General features: G+C 35.3%; 1 protein-coding gene and 1 pseudogene across 1 annotated transcript in view; one reads left to right on the forward strand and one right to left on the reverse strand.

Moving 5' to 3' along the window:
• LOC141838370 (myosin-1-like) overlaps positions 1-12827 on the reverse strand; it is a 21040-nt gene extending 8213 nt beyond the window's left edge. The window contains 13 exon segments of the mRNA XM_074725820.1: positions 55-207; positions 289-407; positions 1062-1200; positions 1285-1388; positions 9153-9285; positions 9288-9340; positions 9448-9511; positions 9715-9880; positions 10142-10169; positions 10255-10405; positions 10512-10655; positions 10750-10851; positions 11906-12827. Coding sequence (XP_074581921.1) covers positions 55-207; positions 289-407; positions 1062-1200; positions 1285-1388; positions 9153-9285; positions 9288-9340; positions 9448-9511; positions 9715-9880; positions 10142-10169; positions 10255-10405; positions 10512-10655; positions 10750-10851; positions 11906-12403 — 1854 coding nt within the window. The 5' untranslated portion in view covers positions 12404-12827.
• Positions 12828-18084: 5257 nt separating this feature from the next.
• On the forward strand, positions 18085-19092 carry LOC141837272 (uncharacterized; annotated as a pseudogene).
• The last annotated feature ends 1820 nt before the right edge of the window (positions 19093-20912 follow it).

Consider the following 20912-nt stretch of genomic DNA (forward strand, 5'->3'; position numbering starts at 1 on the left):
TGATTTAGCCAAATTGGTCAGCAGAGATTGTAAGTGATTTGGAAGAACACATACATCGAAAGATTCAAATCCATAGATATCAAGAATGCTGATGGATCTACCAGTGCGCCGTTTGCCGATTCCAAGGGATTTATTAATCTGCTCAACAAGCCACTCAAACAAACTTGCATATATGGATTTTGCCAAGGCATCTCTTGTATCAATTGCCTATGGAACACAAAAGAAAAAACAAATAAGATTGTCTACCATAGTTCATTCGTTAAACCTTGTGGGGCATAAATAACAAACCTGTGAAAGTGTAAGTTTCTGTACAATGTTATCATTGCCAACCTTCATCTTGCGTGTTGACAGGGATAACTTGAGTGCAGAGATAGTGCATCCGATAAGCTTTGCAACAGTTTGTGCAGCTGAATTGTATTGGATATTCAGAAATGGAATAGAAATTACAAAGAAATAGATTATTAACTAGAACCTAACAAATGATCCAAAAAATAACCAAGGTCCACTAGACAAGACTATTGTATCGAGCACTGCAGTTGCTAAAACATATCTCAGATGGGACGAGTTTGAGAATAAAGACTAATATGTGAAGACTGCAGGCTAGAGTGGTACAAAGCATATAGTAGTATATGTTTGACTAGCCTTCTATCTTAAACAGATAGCTAGAAACTATTTATTCAGACATATCTGACTTAAATGGTAACTCCAACCAATCAGCACAGGAATAAAAAATGTTAAATATATCAATCTATTGACAAATAATACAAACTGGAGAAATGTCCAAATCAAAACTTGATCAGGGTCATTAGTGGACCTATGGTGACAACAATTAGTAACAAATTTGCTGTGGTTCACAAACCAGTTCCTCATAAACAGTATGCAAAGCACAAGAGCAAAAGTGCACTCACTAACTGCCATGTGCACCAAAAATAGCAAACTAAAACATATGTGAAAGGTAACAAGATTGAAGTTCTTTATCGACATATAAAAAGAGCCATGATCTAATAATGACAAGCAAAACACATTTGGACAACTCAATCATTTGAATCAGAATACTATACCTTCATCTGCAACAACTTCAACATGATTTTCATTATCAATCACTGTAAAAGAGATGTTACCCAACCATAACACTGCAGCAAGCATAGCAAATACACTCTCTTGATCTTCTTGGCTGATATGGACGGCCTCCATAGCTTTCTGCAATAATCTATGATGTATTAACCAAGAGTTTCTTTTCCTTAAAAATGGCAAGGTGGTGTTCTGCACTCTTCTATGACGTACCGTAACAAGATGGAACATTTCAGCATCATCAACCCCAGCAATAGTATAATGATTGCTCTGCTTCAAATATTTATACTCATCCACTTTCCTCAAATTCAGTTTTGCTGAATATAGTACAGAGCTAGTTAACAAGACAATGATAGTTCAAGGTAACTACATATGATCTTTCTGTTTGCATGAATAATACAATGTCTAACGTCAACAAGCATAAAAGACAAAAAGCAAACAAGATAGTCTGTCTGTGTATATATAAGTTAAAATAGAATGAAATTTACAACTAGGTTATGAAAGAAATATTTGGTCTCATGGGGCAAATATCCATAATTAGCATTCTATATCAATATAGGAATCATCAAAATGTATCATTGGTCAGTGAATTTTAGACGCCTTCATGACATGCAATACCGTCATTTTGCAAACTTCTATGGTTACGATACTTTTAAAATGAACATGAAATTCAAAATATTAGAATGAAGTTAGAGTACGCAGATATATACAACAATCAGTAACAGCTTAATATCTAAGCTAACTAATTGGAAGTTGAACATTGAGGAACAATGGAGCATGATATCTGATACAAATGCATTGATATCTGAAATGAATAACATTTCTATGCAACTTACTGGAGAATTAGATGCAGCCCCATTGGTGTACCACCAAATGCAGATATTGCTTTTGCTTTGACATATAACACAACTTTGTAATACATACAATAAAACTGATAACTTTGTTCAATCACTAGATAAGTTGCATAAGTTAAAGAAAATAATCTATATGAACTAAATACCACTGGTCTATCTCGACAACCTAATGGAGTATAGTTACAAACCCACGTCATAATGATAAACTGAGTATTCCAAACTTTAGCACCTTGGACGAATGGTACAGGAGCTAACTGTTGGAGAGAATGAAGATAAAGATCTTTGTAGAGAGAGAGAGAATGGAGGAAAACTCAATAACAATTGTTATTAATCTACTTGATTGTATTGTCAAATGTCAACTACAAAGGCATATTTATACACATAAAAGTGACTCTTTAAGGGACACATAAGTAACTCTTTAAGGGACACATACAAAACTCTTTAAGAGACACTTAAGTAACTCTTCATGACTAAATGCTAAGAATATGCTCTATGAATATTCTCTAGAGTTAATAAACAAAAAATAAGTTTATTATTCAACATCCCCCTTTAAACTTAAACTTTTGTCACTCCGAGTTTTCCTCTTAATCTTGCAAAATCTTCAAATTTCAATGCTTTGGTGAAAATATCAGCAACTTGATCTTGTGTCTTCACATACTTTAGTTGAACTTCATTTCCAATGATACTTTCTCTAATAAAATGATATCTTGTATTTATATGTTTGCTCCTATCATGAAAAATAGGATTCTTTCCCAAAGCAATAGCTGACTTATTATCAATGAAAATTTCAGTAGCTTCTTCTTGTGGAAAATGCATTATCTTCAATAATTTTCTCAACCATATAGCATGACAAACACAAACAGCAGCAACTACATATTCTGCTTCACAAGTTGACAACGTCACAATCGGTTGTTTCTTTGAACTCCAAGTGAATGCAGTATTGCCAATGCAAAATAGAAAACCAGAAGTGCTTTTTCTATCATCAATATCTCCTCCCCAATCACTATCACTGTATCCAACTAACTTGCAATTCTCAAAAAATGAATAAATTAAACCATAATCCAAAGTTCCCTTAACATATCTTAATATTCTTTTAACAGCCTTCATATGAGATTGAGTTGGGGACTCCATATAACGACTGATAAGTCCAACTCCATAAAGAATATCAGGTCTAGAACATGTCAAGTACCTCAAATTTCCAACAAGCTTTCTATATAATGTTGGATTGACCTTTTTACCATCATCGAATCTAGATAACTTGACTCCACATTCAACAGGGGTGTCAACTGTTTGACAATCTTTCATACCAAATTCCTGCAAGATTTTATTTGCATATCCCTTTTGAGAAATAAAGATACCATTTTTAATTTGCTTTACCTCAATGCCAAGATAATATGACATTATCCAAATATCTGTCATGTCAAATTCAACAGTCATATCTTTCTTTAATTCATCAAACATTATTGAATTGCTCCCTGTAAAAATTAAATCATCAACATATAAACAAACAATTATCAGATCACCATTCTCCTTTTCTTTAACATTGAGATCATATTCATGTGGACACTTTATGAAGCCTTTAAATTTGAAATATTGATCAATTCTGTTGTACCAAGCTCTGGGGGCTTGTTTTAATCCATAAAAGCCTTCTTCAACTTCAAAACTTTGTTTTCTTGTCCTTTGGCAAAGTTCAAATGACCGAATCTCATGTCCTTTGGTACAAGGATGTTCACCATATTCTTCTCCCATGGCCTTTAATGCTCCAAAGTTCAAATGACCGAATCTCATGTGCCATTGCCATGCTTCATCTTGCACATTAGCCTTCAAACACTTTGCTTCAATTGTCTTAATATTCAAAGTAAACATCATGTTCTTTAACATAGCAACCTTAGCAAGCAAATTAGCATTTTGATCTCTAAGCCAAAGATAGTTATTCTTCATAAGAATCTCACAACCTTTTTCAAGTAATTGACCCAAGCTTATAATGTTATTCCTTAATTTTGGCACAAAGTAAACATCTAATATTATTTTATAACCGCCATCCTTAGAGGATATGAGAATTGTACCTTTCCCTTCAATATGAATTTTTGAGGAGTCTCCAAAAGAAACAACGCTTTTTACTTTCTCATTAAGCTCTACAAATTTATCTTTGTACCCACACATATGATTGCTTGCACCATTATCCAAATACCATAAATTGTTATCACCTTTTTCTTCTTCCTTGATTTGTAGCAATAGAGTTGACTCTTCAAATTCTTGATTGTTAGCAACAAGATGAGCCTCTTCTTTAATATCATCAGTAGAATTATGACATTCCCAAGCATAATGACTCATTTTATAGCAAGTGTAACATTCAATTTTAGACTTGTCATACCTCCTTCCATTTGAAGTTGGATAATAACCTTGTCCTTTCCCTCTTGCTCTTCCATAGTATCTAGGTGATGATTGACTTCTTTCTTGATTAAAGTTGTCTCTTTTCCCCTCACTTGGTCCATTTTGGCCATGTCCATGTCCTCTTCCTCGTCCACGACCTCTTCCTCGACCACGACCTCGAAAATAATTGTGGCCACTTTCATCATTTTTTAGTGTAGCCTTGACTTTGATAACTTGCTCCAAAGACTCTTCTTGTCTTCTTTTCATCTTTTCTTCATGGGCTTGTAATGAGCCCTCCAATTCTTCAATAGTCATTGAATCTAAATCTTTTGTTTCTTCAATGACACACACTATATAGTCAAATTTAGGAATTAAAGAGCGAAGCACCTTTTCCACTATGCGTACATCTTCTATCTTGTCTCCATATCTCTTCAATTGATTGACAATTGCCTTCACCCGCGAACAATAATCCATGATTGATTCTGACTCTTTCATTTGTAATGCTTCAAAATCACGCCTTAGTGATTGAAGTTTGACCTTCTTTACTTTGTCAATACCTTGAAGAGCCTTTGCCAATATCTCCCAAGCTTCTTTTGAAGTAGTAGCATCGGCCACCTTCTCGAACATGGAATCATTCAAACATTGATGGATGAGGGTGAGGGCTTGTTGATCCTTCTTCTTTGTCTTTGACAAATAATCCTTCCTTGCTTGAGATAAATTATCTTCATTTTGAGGCTTCTCATAGCCTTTCTCTACAATCTCCCAAACATCTTGAGAACCAAGCAATGCTTTCATCCTTAGACACCATGTCTCATAATTCTCCTTTGTGAGATGGGGAAAATGAAAAGAAGAAACTCCATTGTTGCCCATCACTTGAGCACTTCGAACTTGGCTCTGATACCACTTTGTTGGAGAATGAAGATAAAGATCTTTGTAGAGAGAGAGAGAATGGAGGAGAACTCAATAACAATTGTTATTAATCTACTTGATTGTTTTGTCAAATGTCAACTACAAGGGCATATTTATACACATAAAAGTGACTCTTTAAGGGACACATAAGTAACTCTTTAAGGGACACATACAAAACTCTTTAAGAGACACTTAAGTAACTCTTCATGACTAAATGCTAAGAATATGCTCTAGGAATATTCTCAAGAGTTAATGAACAAAAATTAAGTTTATTATTCAACATCCCCCTTTAAACTTAAACTTTTGTCACTCCGAGTTTTGCTCTTAATCTTGCAAAATCTTCAAACTTCAATGCTTTGGTGAAAATATCAACAACTTGATCTTGTGTCTTCACATACTTTAGTTGAACTTCATTTCCAATGATACTTTCTCTAATAAAATGATATCTTGTATCTATATGCTTGCTCCTATCATGAAAAATAAGATTCTTTCCCAAAGCAATAGCTGACTTATTATCAATGAAAATTTCAGTAGCTTCTTCTTGTGGAAAATGCATTATCTTCAATAATTTTCTCAACCATATAGCATGACAAACACAAGCAGCAACAGATACATATTCTGCTTCACAAGTTGACAACATCACAATGGGTTGTTTCTTTGAACTCCAAGTGAATGCAGTATTGCCAATGCAAAATAGAAAACCAGAAGTGCTTTTTCTATCATCAATATCTCCTCCCCAATCACTATCACTGTATCCAACTAACTTGCAATTCTCAAAAAATGAATAAATTAAACCATAATCCAAAGTTCCCTTAACATATCTCAATATTCTTTTAGCAGCCTTCATATGAGATTGAGTTGGGGACTCCATATAACGACTGATAAGTCCAACTCCATAAAGAATATCAGGTCTAGAACATGTCAAGTACCTCAAATTTCCAACAAGCTTTCTATATAATGTTGGATTGACCTTTTTACCATCATCGAATCTAGATAACTTGACTCCACATTCAACAGGGGTGCCAACTGTTTGACAATCTTTCATACCAAATTCCTGCAAGATTTTATTTGCATATCCCTTTTGAGAAATAAAGATACCATTTTCAATTTGCTTTACCTCAATGCCAAGATAATATGACATTATCCCAATATCTGTCATGTCAAATTCAGCAGTCATATCTTTCTTTAATTCATCAAACATTATTGAATTGCTCCCTGTAAAAATTAAATCATCAACATATAAACAAACAATTATCAGATCACCATTCTCCTTTTCTTTAACATAGAGACCATATTCATGTGGACACTTTATGAAGCCTTTAAATTTGAAATATTGATCAATTCTATTGTACCAAGCTCTGGGGGCTTGTTTTAATCCATAAAAGCCTTCTTCAACTTCAAAACTTTGTTTTCTTGTCCTTTGGCAAAGTTCAAATGACCGAATCTCATGTCCTTTGGTACAAGGATGTTCACCATATTATTTTCTCCCATGGCCTTTAATGCTCCAAAGTTCAAATGACCGAATCTCATGTGCCATTGCCATGCTTCATCTTGCACATTAGCCTTCAAACACTTTGCTTCAATTGTCTTAATATTCAAAGTAAACATCATGTTCTTTGACATAGCAACCTTAGCAAGCAATTTAGCATTTTGATCTCTAAGCCAAAGATAGTTATTCTTTATAAGAATCTCACAACCTTTTTCAAGTAATTGACCCAAGCTTATAATGTTATTCCTTAATTTTGGCACAAAGTAAACATCTGATATTATTTTATGACCACCATCCTTAGAGGATATGAGAATTGTACCTTTCCCTTCAATATGAATTTTTGAGGAGTCTCCAAAAGAAACAACGCCTTTTACTTTCTCATTAAGCTCTACAAATTTATCTTTGTACCCACACATATGATTGCTTGCACCATTATCCAAATATCATAAATTGTTATCACCTTTTTCTTCTTCCTTGATTTGTAGCAATAGAGTTGACTCTTCAAATTCTTGATTGTTAGCAACAAGATGAGCCTCTTCTTTAATATCATCAGTAGAATTATGACATTCCCAAGCATAATGACTTATTTTATGGCAAGTGTAACATTCAACTTTAGACTTGTCATACCTCCTTCCATTTGAAGTTGGATAATAGCCTTGTCCTTTCCCTCTTGCTCTTCCATAGTATCTAGGTGATGATTGACTTCTTTCTTGATTAAAGTTGTCTCTTTTCCCCTCACTTAGTCCATTTTGGCCATGTCCATGTCCTCTTCCTCGTCCACGACCTCTTCCTCGACCACGACCTCAAAAATAATTGTGGCCACTTTCATCATTTTTTAGTGTAGCCTTGACTTTGAGAACTTGCTCCAAAGACTCTTCTTGTCTTCTTTTCATCTTTTCTTCATGGGCTTGTAATGAGCCCTCCAATTCTTCAATAGTCATTGAATCTAAATCTTTTGTTTCTTCAATGACACACACTATATAGTCAAATTTAGGAATTAAAGAGCGAAGCACCTTTTCCACTATGCGTACATCTTCTATCTTGTCTCCATATCTCTTCAATTGATTGACAATTGCCTTCACCCGCGAACAATAATCCATGATTGATTCTGACTCTTTCATTTGTAATGCTTCAAAATCACGCCTTAGTGATTGAAGTTTGACCTTCTTTACTTTGTCAACACCTTGAAGAGCCTTTGCCAATATCTCCCAAGCTTCTTTTGAAGTAGTAGCATCGGCCACCTTCTCGAACATGGAATCATTCAAACATTGATGGATGAGGGTGAGGGCTTGTTGATCCTTCTTCTTTGTCTTTGACAAAGAATCCTTCTCTGCTTGAGATAAATTATCTTCATTTTGAGGCTTCTCATAGCCTTTCTCTACAATCTCCCAAACATCTTGAGAACCAAGCAATGCTTTCATCCTTAGACACCATGTCTCATAATTCTCCTTTGTGAGATGGGGAAAATGAAAAGAAGAAACTCCATTGTTGCCCATCACTTGAGCATTTCGAACTTAGCTCTGATACCACTTTGTTGGAGAGAATGAAGATAAAGATCTTTGTGAAGATAGAGGAGAACTCAATAACAATTGTTATTAATCTACTTGATTGTATTGTCAAATGTCAACTACAAGAGCATATTTATACACATAAAAGTGACTCTTTAAGGGACACATAAGTAACTCTTTAAGGGACACATACAAAACTCTTTAAGAGACACTTAAATAACTCTTCATGACTAAATGCTAAGAATATGCTCTAGGAATATTCTCAAGAGTTAATGAACAAAAATTAAGTTTATTATTCAACACTAACAGCCTAACAATATGTTTAGGTTTCAGCTGTCCCAACAGGGCCAACAATGACTGACACATCCTCTAACATCAGTGCATCATTTATAAGTGACACGACCTTGATTGTGGTTCCAAAGGGTTAAAAGGATCAAATGCTGTAAAGAGAGTGAGTAATGATAAATGAATAAGGCAACAATGACAGATGAGAATCTCACTAGTGTTACATTGGCAATCACTAACATCATTCATTGCAAACCAAAATGGACAAGGGAAAAAAGAGAAGTGCAAAAGGAGCATCATTCTTACAGCCAAAATGCACAAACCCAACCAATTTCTTGCTAATTTAAGAAGACTAAATTGTTAATACTTCAAAAACTGTCAAGATAAGGGACCAAGTTGTCCAGCAGCTGAATCCACTACTGGCCTTGATTATATTGCTTGGTGATGAGTCTCATAATCAGATCATGCTAATAGATCTGTTGCTAACATCAGCAACATTATTTTTGGAGACAATTAACACTGTAACTCAACTATTTTATGCCCTTGGGGTATAATGCACATTTAATAGTACATTTTGTCATGTTTACAGCTTGCCTTAAGGACAGAGAGTGCAGAAATAGAAGTTTACTGACAAGCTGAGGCAAAAAAAATTGGAATATGTACCTTTTAGAGATTTGGGAGCACCAGCACATAGATAATAAAATATATGGTATGATCGCTCACCAACCGCACATTGTACCACTCTTGACTGCATAAGCGAGAAAGGATTCGATATCAGTAATGGAGGACGAGCAAAATTAAAGACAAGAAAAAAAGAGCATGAGGCAAATAGAGTACCTTCTCAAGTAAAACTGCTCACGCAAACAACGTCATCATAAAAAATAAAGAAAATGAAGTTATTCAAGTCATTATGGAGGAACAAAAAAAAACTCACCAAAATTAATTAGGGAAAACTTACATGTTTGAATTGAGGCACCAGATATTTTTCCAGTCACACTAAAATGAATTTCAATCAGTTTGCCCTGTGACAAGAAACCAAGATTTTGCAAAATTCAATGGCTTTGGAAGAAAGTGGTACAGATTCTAGAACTAGAATGAGAATTATCGAGTCTTTTTTTATCATTTGCTAAATCATTAGAATTTCTAGCATATGTTGCAGTAAAAAATTTGGCATACATATCTCATAAACATGAGGCAAAAGCCAGGAATTAATAAATTCTCTTACAAAGCGACTGGAATTGTCATTTCTTAATGTTCTTGCATTCCCAAAGGCTTCAAGTATAGGATTTGTCTGTAGAATTTCATATTCGATGCCACTACCTCCACCGAGAGCAGCCAAATATTGCATTGCTATTTTTGCAGTTTCAGTCTTCCCAGCTCCACTTTCACCACTACCAAACCAACTAAAATTAGTCATTCTGCTAACATTTAGAGCATCATAATCTAACTAAGCAAATAAAAGACAGTATATTCAGTTAACAGTCTTTGAGAAACAATACTGCAAAACATAGCAAAACTACAAAAGAACATAAATTAGTTGCAGCATTATCTCATGCATCGTGATTCCCTATTTCACTCAATAACAATTTTTTATTATTAAAATAACTAAGATCTTGATTTTCAAGCTCCAAATTATCAAACAATATACTAACCTTATAATAATTGATTGATTGACTTCATCTGCATGTAAAGAAAGCAAATTATCAATCCAAAAACAGGAGAGATAATTAATGACTGCATTGTTGAAATCAAATTATACCCATACCTCGTATCATTTCACGGATGGCAGTATCGGCTATTGCATAAACATGAGGGCTGTTTACAGATTTATTCCTGTATGCTTCAATGAACTCGTTTCCATAAAGATGAACTTTTTTGAATGGATTGATAGCAACCAAAACTGGTCCTGCTCTTGTCTAACTTGCAAACAAGTAAAGACATTGACGAGGTCAAGACAATTGAGAAGGCATTGAAGTGTTTATTATTTGGGGAAGGTATCTAGCAATGGGTGCAAATACTCACATATATCATATCTCTGGAATACCTAAATTGTAGATTGTATAGGACTGATGGTTCATGTAGATAACTAAGTTGCATGAGATCATCAACACCATCAAGAATTTCAGGATTTGAAGGTAACAAGCTTTCAGTGTTGAGCCTTAAAACCTGAAGAAAACAAAAAGTTTCCCAATTAACAGACATATAAAGGGCAAGTACTTGGATATTTCCGTTTAAACATGTGAGAACTTGAAACACTCACTTCACCATCAGGAAGAGATATTACAGACTCTGATCCAAAAGATGATATTATTGTTCCTAATACCCAATCACCATTTGAAAGTTGGCACCACACTTGAAGTTTCTGGGAAACAAATATTCTCACACTCAAAAGATAGTGTATTGAACATATTAATTATAAAAAATGTGCAAATTATGCCAGTAGTGTGACTAAATACAAAAACAATTAAATGTCACAATTTATAGCAATCGACAAGATAGATAATTAAATAACCATGGTATGCATAACTTCTCTAAATAAAAAATCACAGATGTGAGCATGTGTGTAATAATAAACTCAATGCACAACCAAAATCATGAAAATCAATAAATTATTGTACAATCCAAGTAGTAGAATACTGTAAAGATCATTGTATGCTTAATCTGTCAGCTGATTGAGTACATCAAGTTAGCAAAAAAAGCAGCACTTGCTGAAGCTAATAGAGGTCGAATGGCATTAATTTGCCATGTTTCTTAAATGGACTTAAGAGCCATGTAATAGTGTCAAAGTGCAAAGCCCCACACCTTGTATGATGAATCCAAACACGCATAATATGCACCAACTTAATGCAAGACTGGGTGCACTATTAATCAATGGAACTGAAATGACTATAAGTATGGGTAATCCATAAACGTTCAGCCATTAACTTGTGGGTTTCTTTAATTCTTCAAGTTACTGTAACTGAAACTAAAGAAGCAGCAAATGCTTATGAATTGCCGCAACCTGTCGCAACAAGATCTATTAGACTATATTGAAAATTAGAGATGCATTTTTACAGATGAACTTATTTAGGAAACATAGTGAGAGCATTGAAATATACACTAGTGAGATTAATATTAAGAAAATGGTAAACTGAGATTTGAGAAACTTTTGACCAGGAACTTAGTTACAATAGAAGAACCACGAACCACCAGAAATAACACAGAGAAACTTTCAATGTGACTATCTAAGCATAGAGTTTGAAAGCATTGCAAAACGAATCAATAGTTATCCAATTTATCGTATCAATACCACAATATGCGCATTGGCTCAACATTAAGCATATTAAGCGCAAAAAATAATAATAATAATAATAAATCAGTTAGGAGTCGGGTAGAGTGTTTGGATTAATTAAGAGGGAAAAAACTAAAAGACAGACCTTTTTTGCGACGTAAGAACTGGTGTCTCCCCAGTTCGAATCAGACCTCGATAAGGAGATCGCCGTGATATTAGCAGTTGCTGAACTCGACGTCCTAACTTCTCTTTCATCTCCTGCCGCAGTTCTCTCCCCACGAGAAGTTGTCTTTGAGCTGTATGGTGATTCCACATTCCCTTTCGCATCATCGCGATCCTTAGCTTCTCCTGAAGGTCTATCCTCTCGCGAACTGGATTTGGAACTGTACGGTGAATCCTCCTCCACCTTTAATTCCCCCGTAGCCTTCTCTTTCTTCTCCTTTTCATTCAGACTGCCGAATCTAGGTTCGCCCTTTTTGCTCTCGGCAGACGAAGGCGACCCACCGGTGAACCTGTAATCCAGCGGCAGCGATTTCACGGACTGCAGCAGGGCCGGCGGCCGGGGCTTCACCTTCGTCCGCTCCAACCGGGTTGGCTTCTTTGGCTCCCGCGTTCTAGGCGACGACATTCTCACAGACGCCATCCCCAACCCTATCTAGAAGCCCAAAACAATTTTCTCGAAAAAAGCAACCCCAAAAACACTACTGTCCGCCAGAGTCTCTTCTAAACCCCAAAAATAATCACGAAAGCACAAGCAGGAAAAGAATACAGAGATCCAAACTAACGATCTACTGGCCTAAAACGTCGCCCCGCAACAGGACTCCAAAATTTTAGTTTTTTAAAAAACAAATAAACAAGAATCACTCCCAAATCTGAGGAAAGAGACAAATTGCAAGATCTGGTGGTCTCAGGACATCAAAAACAAAGGATCAGAAAAAATAGAAGGAAAAAATGGATTAAACAGAAGAAAATGAGAAGGAAAACGAGACCAAAACCCGGTCTTTTCTCGACTGTGAAGCCAGCAATCGCTTGCTTGATCCAATATTTTTTAACCACCATATAAAATTCCCGTGGCTGTCACCCGCGTCCTTTCTCTAGCTTTAACAATTTCGTTTGGTGGATATAATATTTCTGTTCAAATTATTTCCAAGACGAACACTTTTTGGAAATTCATCCATAAAAAAGTAACGGACTAACAACGTCTACCACCAAAATAGCGTGGACGACACATGACGGAGTTAACCACTATCCCAATTGACTAATTCATCCCTCGACAGCTCCATGACCTAACGTACCCAAGTGACCTACTGACCACAAACCAGTCAATTGCCAAAAGAGAGAGAGAGAGAGAGTTCAAAATCGTAACTTGAGTGCCCGCGCGTATCTTTTACCACGAAGCGAGGATGAGAAGATAGACTGGCTAACGCCGTCGGCGATCTGCATCCGACGGTCGGAAAAGGGATTTTAATCTCCATTTCCGGTGGAAGCCGGCCGGCCAGGAAAAGGCTGCCCCTGCCGGAGCTGTCTGCGTGACCGTTAGTTTTAACGGAATCCGTCAGACCGGTGAGATTACCGCCCTCCCAATCATTTGCTTCTATTTATTGCCAATAAAATAGCTACCGTAATTAATCAACTAATTAAGGCGCGATCCCCTCGATTACACGCTAATGACGTGAATTTGTTCGAATTGTTAACGACAGGCAAAATCCAATTATAACAAAAAAATTTCTTAACTTAAATTTAAGTCCGTTATTGTGACTTTTAGATCAGCATTTAGATTAATTAATTACGCAAATGCAAACTTTGCAAACATAATTAAGCTTATCTAGTGAGTTTACTTGGACAGTAATGCAAGGGAGAGAGAAGGAGCAAAAAGTAATTTGGCAAATTTCTCTATTTGTTTTGGAATGAAGATAAAGAGGGGGAAGTGATTTAATTTCATCCATTATTTTTATGCAAACGTAATGAAAGTGGGAAAGGTGAGGACTGTTCCATAAATGTAACATTATCATTGTATTAAGTGAAGTATAAGGGGGCAAAGTTAAATTTTCTCAATGATTAATGCTCTCATTAGTTTGCATTTTGTTGTTCACTTTCACTACAATAAATTCATAGTGATGATGTTTTTATGGAGAATTACCACTTGTTTTTACGTAGAAGCTAGAACTATTGAAAACAAAAATATTGTGTTTATTTTTCTAGATCTACAATGTTCTCATTCTCAATTTGGAGACATTGCACACAATAATTTGACACCAACCACTTATTAGCTAGGTTGGTTGGGCAATTCTATTGAAAACTGAAAATAATAATAACCATGGCATCTTTGAAAAGTAGTGCAGTTTTTTTTTAAAATAAAATAAAATAAAATAATTAAATAGGTTAATTGGCAGTGGCAGAGGCTACTTTTTGATGTAATGTCTGTCTGCCTCCATAATTCTCGAAGCGTATCGACGTGTCAGAATCAACACTTGTGAATTGAAGGAGCATGCGAGCGAAGGTCACATGGGCAGTGGAAGAACTGGAATTGGGAAAGGGAGTTCCTTTGGCAAGGCAAAAGCATGTTCCTCTAGAGTTGGAAGGACAATAAGTTTTGACAATAATAATAATAAAATATTTAATAGTTGCATTGAATTTAGATGAGTTGTAGTAGTTTGACTTGACAAAGATGTGTGTAAGAATTAAATAGCAATTATCAAGTTCATTTATTATATATATGTTTGGTGTCCATAAGTAGTTCAGTAAATGGTTTATAAACTTTTTAATTGGGTGAAAATATTAGGACAAAAGTTTGTTTACTTGTGACAATAAGAGGGTTTATACTTTATATGTGTCGGCATAATATTTAATATATTAGAGGAGCATCATCATTTTCTATTCTCCTTTTCCATCTCTATCTTCTTCTTATTTATATAATTTTTTTTTTTGCTAGGAGAGATGTCAATTGTGACCCCTAAGGCAATAGTCAAACGCCTTAGTTTTTTATATATGGAAAAAAATAAATTTTTATGAAAATATTTTAGTGGCTTAGAAAATTAATTTCAATTAATTGAATGATGTTTGTTCTCTAAGAAAAAGAAAAAGGTGGAGTACCGTGCGTTGGCAAATGAGTTAAATAATTGAAAAAGGCAGGGCAGGGAAACGGGATCAGAGAAAGAAGAAAGTGAAATAGAGAAAGCCCATACCACAAGCCAATAATGCAACAAAGTGTGCGTTGCTAGTGGTGATAATAAACCAACAAATTAAGAACAATGTCAACTAACACAGTTGTTCCGATCTTGATCGATCTTTATCGAATTCGTCCATCTATTTTGGTAAACTTTATTGTGAATCGAAAGCGACCGATGTTGGTTTTCAATTGAATTGATCGATTAGGTAAAACACATTGTGAAGGTAACATGTGGTTTGCCATCCATCTCTCTCACATAGCTAGGAATATTCTTAGAAGGCAAGTGTTGAACCAATTTGGGTCCAATGCTTGGCGTTAGACCCAATCGAGGTTGGCGTGCCAACTCAACATTCATGATTTTAGGCAAATCAAGTACCTTTTCAATTAGGCCACATGGCTCCGCACTTTTTTTCCCCTGTGTTTTTCAAAAAAAAAAAAAATATATATATATATAACTATAACTTATTGCATGCATGTGTGCATTCTTTAAATATTACTGAAATTAGACAAAATAATACCCTTTTCGGCCCAATCTTTTCATCTGGGCTTGCTTATGCTGTAGAGTTACAATCAATTAATTCTCATGTAAATGAATATCCATCTGCCAAGTGTTTGAGACATGCTAATTTGTTATTTGGATGATGAATATATGAATGATTAATTGCATGGGTTTGTCTTCTTCTCAAATTTTCCGAGGAATTAGAATCTGTGTAGTTTTTTTCTACTATATATTTGTGTGTGTATAAAATTGGTGGAGACGAAGAAGATATATAGAGGAAAGAAGAGATGCACGAGAATGGCTAGCTAGCTCCTGGTGAGATATATAGGCGTGGGCAGGATCAAACAAACACGAAGAAGATATATAATTAAGAGAGAATTGAGACAAGGAATTGACTCCGATCCAAAATGGACTTTGGGGACTCCAAAAAGAACAATTTTTTTAGGAAAAGAAAAAAGAAAAAGAAAAACGTCATGGTAGATATCGTGACCTTAGAGTACGTATTCCACAACACAAAAAAGAAGATATTAATGACTAAACGATGCTTGAGATTCATTATGTTCATAATTAATTACGATTTTATTTTGTTGCATTCGACGCTCGGACTGAACAAGGACAGAGAGCTTCCCTCAGCAAGGTCTGATAGTGCTAAGCACGAGTGAAGGTAGCACGGTAGCACATCTGTAGGACTAAAAGGTATCCTGGTCATGCATCTAAATGCTCCGCTGCTAGGGGTGCACGTGAACAATCGAACTCGATTTTCATTCAGATATTGTTTGAATCTTAATTCAAACAAAATCAAATTATAATTTAAAATGACTTAAATTTAAATTATTCAAATTTTAATTTAAATTAAAAAAATGTTGTGCAATATAGTTTTTTAAAAAATATTTAAAAAAAATTCATTCACGATGATTCATAAATAATCAAATAAAATATTATAAATTTAAATTCAACTACTAAGACATTAGAGTTCAATCGGTTCAAATTTAATAAATTTAATAACAATTTTAAAATGACTACCAGGTCTCTGACTTTGCGATTCAGACTTCTTACGAGAGATTAATCCAAGACACTAGTGCCTGATTGAAAAAGATTTAAGAAATTAAATGACCTTCAAATTACAATCTAATTTACAATAAATCTAATTATTACCAAAAATTACAACAATCAACACAAATATATAGGCCACATAACCTTCAAATCCGTATTTAAAACTTGATAATCATTCATGAGTTGAAAGTTCCTTAATACTCTATTTTTAAATGATCAAATGCAAACCATTGGCTAAATCGAACTATCAATCCATCAAAACATATTAGTTAAATACAATTCATTAACTTAAGGCTTAACTAGGTAGACCCACTTGTTGGTTTCGGCTTGCTATAGGTAATGAATTCGAAGAAAGGCAGATCAAGCGGTGTGATTATTTTAAGTGAGTTGGTCAGTTAAATTAATAATTTGGGCAAGTTATGTTGAAGTTAATCGATTGATGATTCAAGGTGATCTAAGTTGTTCCAACGAGATCTAATTAGCAAACTGATGGACTAAGGAAGCTACATAATCTAAGTGGTCCGATCAATTTGATTGGTCCAAGTAGGACCAATGATATCCATGGACAATGTATTGAATGATTTTCAATGTACGTACTATGCAAGCTAATCTAACTAAATAAATCATTTAAGTCAGCGAAACCAATCAAATTGGATAATCTACTCGACTAAAGTGAATTGGTCAGACTAGGCGACTTAGTCAAATCAAAAGAGTTGTTTTAATTGGACAGAGATCACAAAAGCAGATAATGACTTAAACCAAACCTAAATTAATTGTAATTAATTAACCTATTATTAATAATTTTTAATCAGTTATCTTTTCTAATTAGCCTTAAAATTACTCTGTAAATTAAATAAAAAAGAATTCTATCACCATCAAAGTCTATTAATATTAACCGATGATAACGACTATATTTAATTTAATAAATCTTGTGTATTTTTTTCATATGCATACATCACAAATTTAAGGGTACCTTGCTTCGAGTTAATTTTAATATTTTATAATCTTAAATTAATCATTAGTTTAGGATACTCGTCGCTGCCAAATTGTCACTCAAATTATTATTACGATAATGAAAAAATGGTATGATTTTGATATTGGCGATCATCTTGATCCAATGATATTAATCTAAGGGATCAAGTGAATAACTAAAATGACATTGACTCTATGAAATTCAAATCATAAAATATATTTACAATTTATAATTTGACAATATTAAACATGATAAAATTTAACAAAAGTAAAATTAAAAACGACACGATTTTATATCATATAATTCAATTAATTAAAGATTTAATTTGTAAAGTTATTCTATTTAGTTTTATGTCGACTTCAATGCAAAAATCACAATTAACATGCATGATGCAAACGTTAGCAGAAGAAGAGAAGGGCAAAAGTGAAATTTCCCCAAATCAAAGTTTTCCAGATGTTCGCGGAGAAAGAGCGACATTTTTGTGAAGGCACTCTGGTTATTAATTAGCAGTTGTTTCCCCTCTTTGTATGCTTCGATTTAATCAAACTTGATCATTTTCTTGAAGGGATCAATCATGCATCCGTAACCATCATCGATACTACATCTTTCCTTCTTCCAATTGTTATATCGATGGAAGTTATTGATGGAAAGAAGATCGAGAAGCCGTTCTCTTTGCAATTCCCTCTCCTGCTTTGGCTTCACAGACTCGCCAGCTGAGACCGCCAAGTCGCGCAAGTTTAGGCCAAAAAGTGAGACCATGCCTGAGAACTCAGCCATCACCACGGCTGCAGTCGCGGGCATCCAGTCGAAGGAGAAGGTATTCAAGCCTGATAAGAAAAGTTTACTCTGTTGGCTCATCAAGGTAAGAGTACTACATTATAATATATACTTTTTCAAACCGATCAAATAAATTTCACATTTCGAATGTTTTGGATATGTTTTAATTTGTTGCGGTCAATGGAATTAGATAAGTAAAGGCTGTGTTTGATCCATTGGAATTAGATACAACCAAAAGAAATTAAGGCCAAACAAGTGTGAAACATATTTGTTAATTCATCATTTTAATTATCAGCGTGAGAAGAAAAATAAAGGCGAAATCTCGATCAACCGGAGCCGTTACCATCTTCAACCAGCAGCCGTAGGAAGCCAACTAGTGAAGCCTCAGGTTCGGAATTCGAAGGTTCACCAAGTGGCTTTCGAGTCTAAGACACGAGTTGAGCCTGCACAGGTTTATCGGCTTCGTCCTGCTTCCGCTGTACTCAGCGCTCACTTCGCCTCCGCTATAGATCTGCGAGCATCTGATTGTCAAGGAACATGGCTGAACCAGCTCCATGGGGTCCGTGAGCCTGAGGCCGGGCCATTGATGCTCATCGCGATGGTGCTAGCTAGCGTTGCTGTTGGTCGTTAGTAGGATCACCGTCATTACGTGCGTGTGCGCTTGGCTCTACCTCTTCCCTCGACTTAATTAGGGCTCCAGCACAAAGGAAAAACGCCACTGAAAAAGATGGAAGAGAAGCTGAAGACATCGAGTTGAACTCAAAGGAGTACAAGAAGATGGTCGTGCTCAAGCGGCTGCTTGAGCGAGACCATGCGCGAAGACTATCGCCCACGGCGCACCATGATTTTGACTCTGCTTAGCTGGCCTACAAAAGTAGCACAGATTTATATATGAAAATTAATGCCTTGTTTCTTTTTTCTTTTTTGGTCCTTTTTTTATAATGAAATGCATGATATAACTTCATGATTCCAATTATCTCATATCATATTTACAAACATTATATACTAAACAGTAGTGAATCATAATAATTTTATTTTAGAACGTAAAAAATAAATAAAATACTTATAAATATTTTGAGCTTAAGTGCTAAAAAAAATGATGCTCCGTACACACTGTTAAGTGCCTACTCCGAGACTCCCTTCGCCGCCGTCACTACGAGACTCCCTAATCCGAGACTCCCTTCGCCGCCATCCCTACTCCGGAGACTCCTTTCGCCGCCGATCAGTGATTTTAGAGCTTTTATAGATACCGCCGTCCAGACTCCCTTCGCCGAGACGCTAATGCCGAGACTCCTTTCGCCGCGAGTACTGAATCCGCCACGCTTCCCTTCGCCGCGAGTACCAACTCCTCTTACACCGAGATTACCAACTGGCCTGACTCCTACTATAGCGTCTCAGGTAATCTACCATAGTTTCGCTGCGTCCGTCGGCGCGGTCGCCTCACGAGGCCACTGCCGCAGCCGACGGAGTGGTTGCCTCGAGCAGCCGCGCGCGTGCGGGCGCTTGGCACGACCGTGCAGCTCGCGCAACCAACGCTACGAGCCTGGCACGGCCGGTCGGCCATCTGCCTTGCACGTCCGTTATCATGGTCGTTTTTATTAGCATATAGAGTGTAATGTAGAATTTGGGGTATGCTTGGAAAAGATGCAATATGAAAAAGGATGATTGCCTTGCCACAGTTTTTGATAATTTTAAGTTTAGATCTTTTTGATACAGTTTGTTATACACAAAAATCATATTAATGCTATTTATCACATTTTGTTTGTTTGCTATTAGTGGATTTTTTAATTTAAGATCAGTAAAAATTCTATCAGATTTCAAAAGTTGATCCATTTTAATAAATTACAGATGTACTCGGATCACCCGGTGGAATATTGGTTGTCGGTGTTATTTTATTGGGCCATGCTTGCACTTCTTACAACGTATGGTCCCCGTGTCATGCACAGACTTTTTAGGATATTCTATAACTGTGCTTTTAGAGCTCCTCAGCAGTTATTACCGGAGAGCTCTAACCAAGTATATCCTCCACCAGATCCATACCAGAACAGTATTTGCAAAGCTTTTGAAGTTCCGACAGCATATCTTTTCATCTTTGCGGTTTATTACCTGTGAGTTAATTACTTTTTAAAATTGTATTTAATTTATATTAACATTGCTAATTTGGTTAATTTTTAGTATTATAATTTATTGTGTCATTTTATTTGTACCTCGTGTTAATATTTGTTTTATTGCTCATTTAACTTATATTTGCATTATCAACTTTGGGTTAATTTTATTGCTCACCATCTATACAATTTAGTCTAAATAGTTTTTATTAGCAAAGTTTTATAGTTGGTGGTCTATGTGTCACATTCTATACGACTTAGACTTACCGTGAAACTAGCTTCATTTAATTGCATGTCCACTGTAATAGTATTAAAGCAAAATATATATAAAAGCTAACTAAATTGACTACGTATATACTTTTGAAGAAACTTGACACTGGATTAGTGTTATGCACATATCTTAGTAATTAATCTAGAAGTTAAAATCTCTAAAAGTAAGCACAAAAATATAAAGTAGGTATAAGAAAGAAATGCATTATATAAAATGGTACATCTTAGAAGAGTCTGAACAATAGATAATCAAGGTTAAAATTTTATACACTTAAAATAATATACCTCGTAGTATAAATTTCTTTT

The sequence above is a fragment of the Curcuma longa genome, chromosome 11, assembly GCF_044706935.1.
Source record: "Curcuma longa cultivar G26 ecotype Majalengka, Jawa Barat chromosome 11, ITB_CL_G26_1.1, whole genome shotgun sequence".
Lineage (NCBI taxonomy): Eukaryota > Viridiplantae > Streptophyta > Magnoliopsida > Zingiberales > Zingiberaceae > Curcuma > Curcuma longa.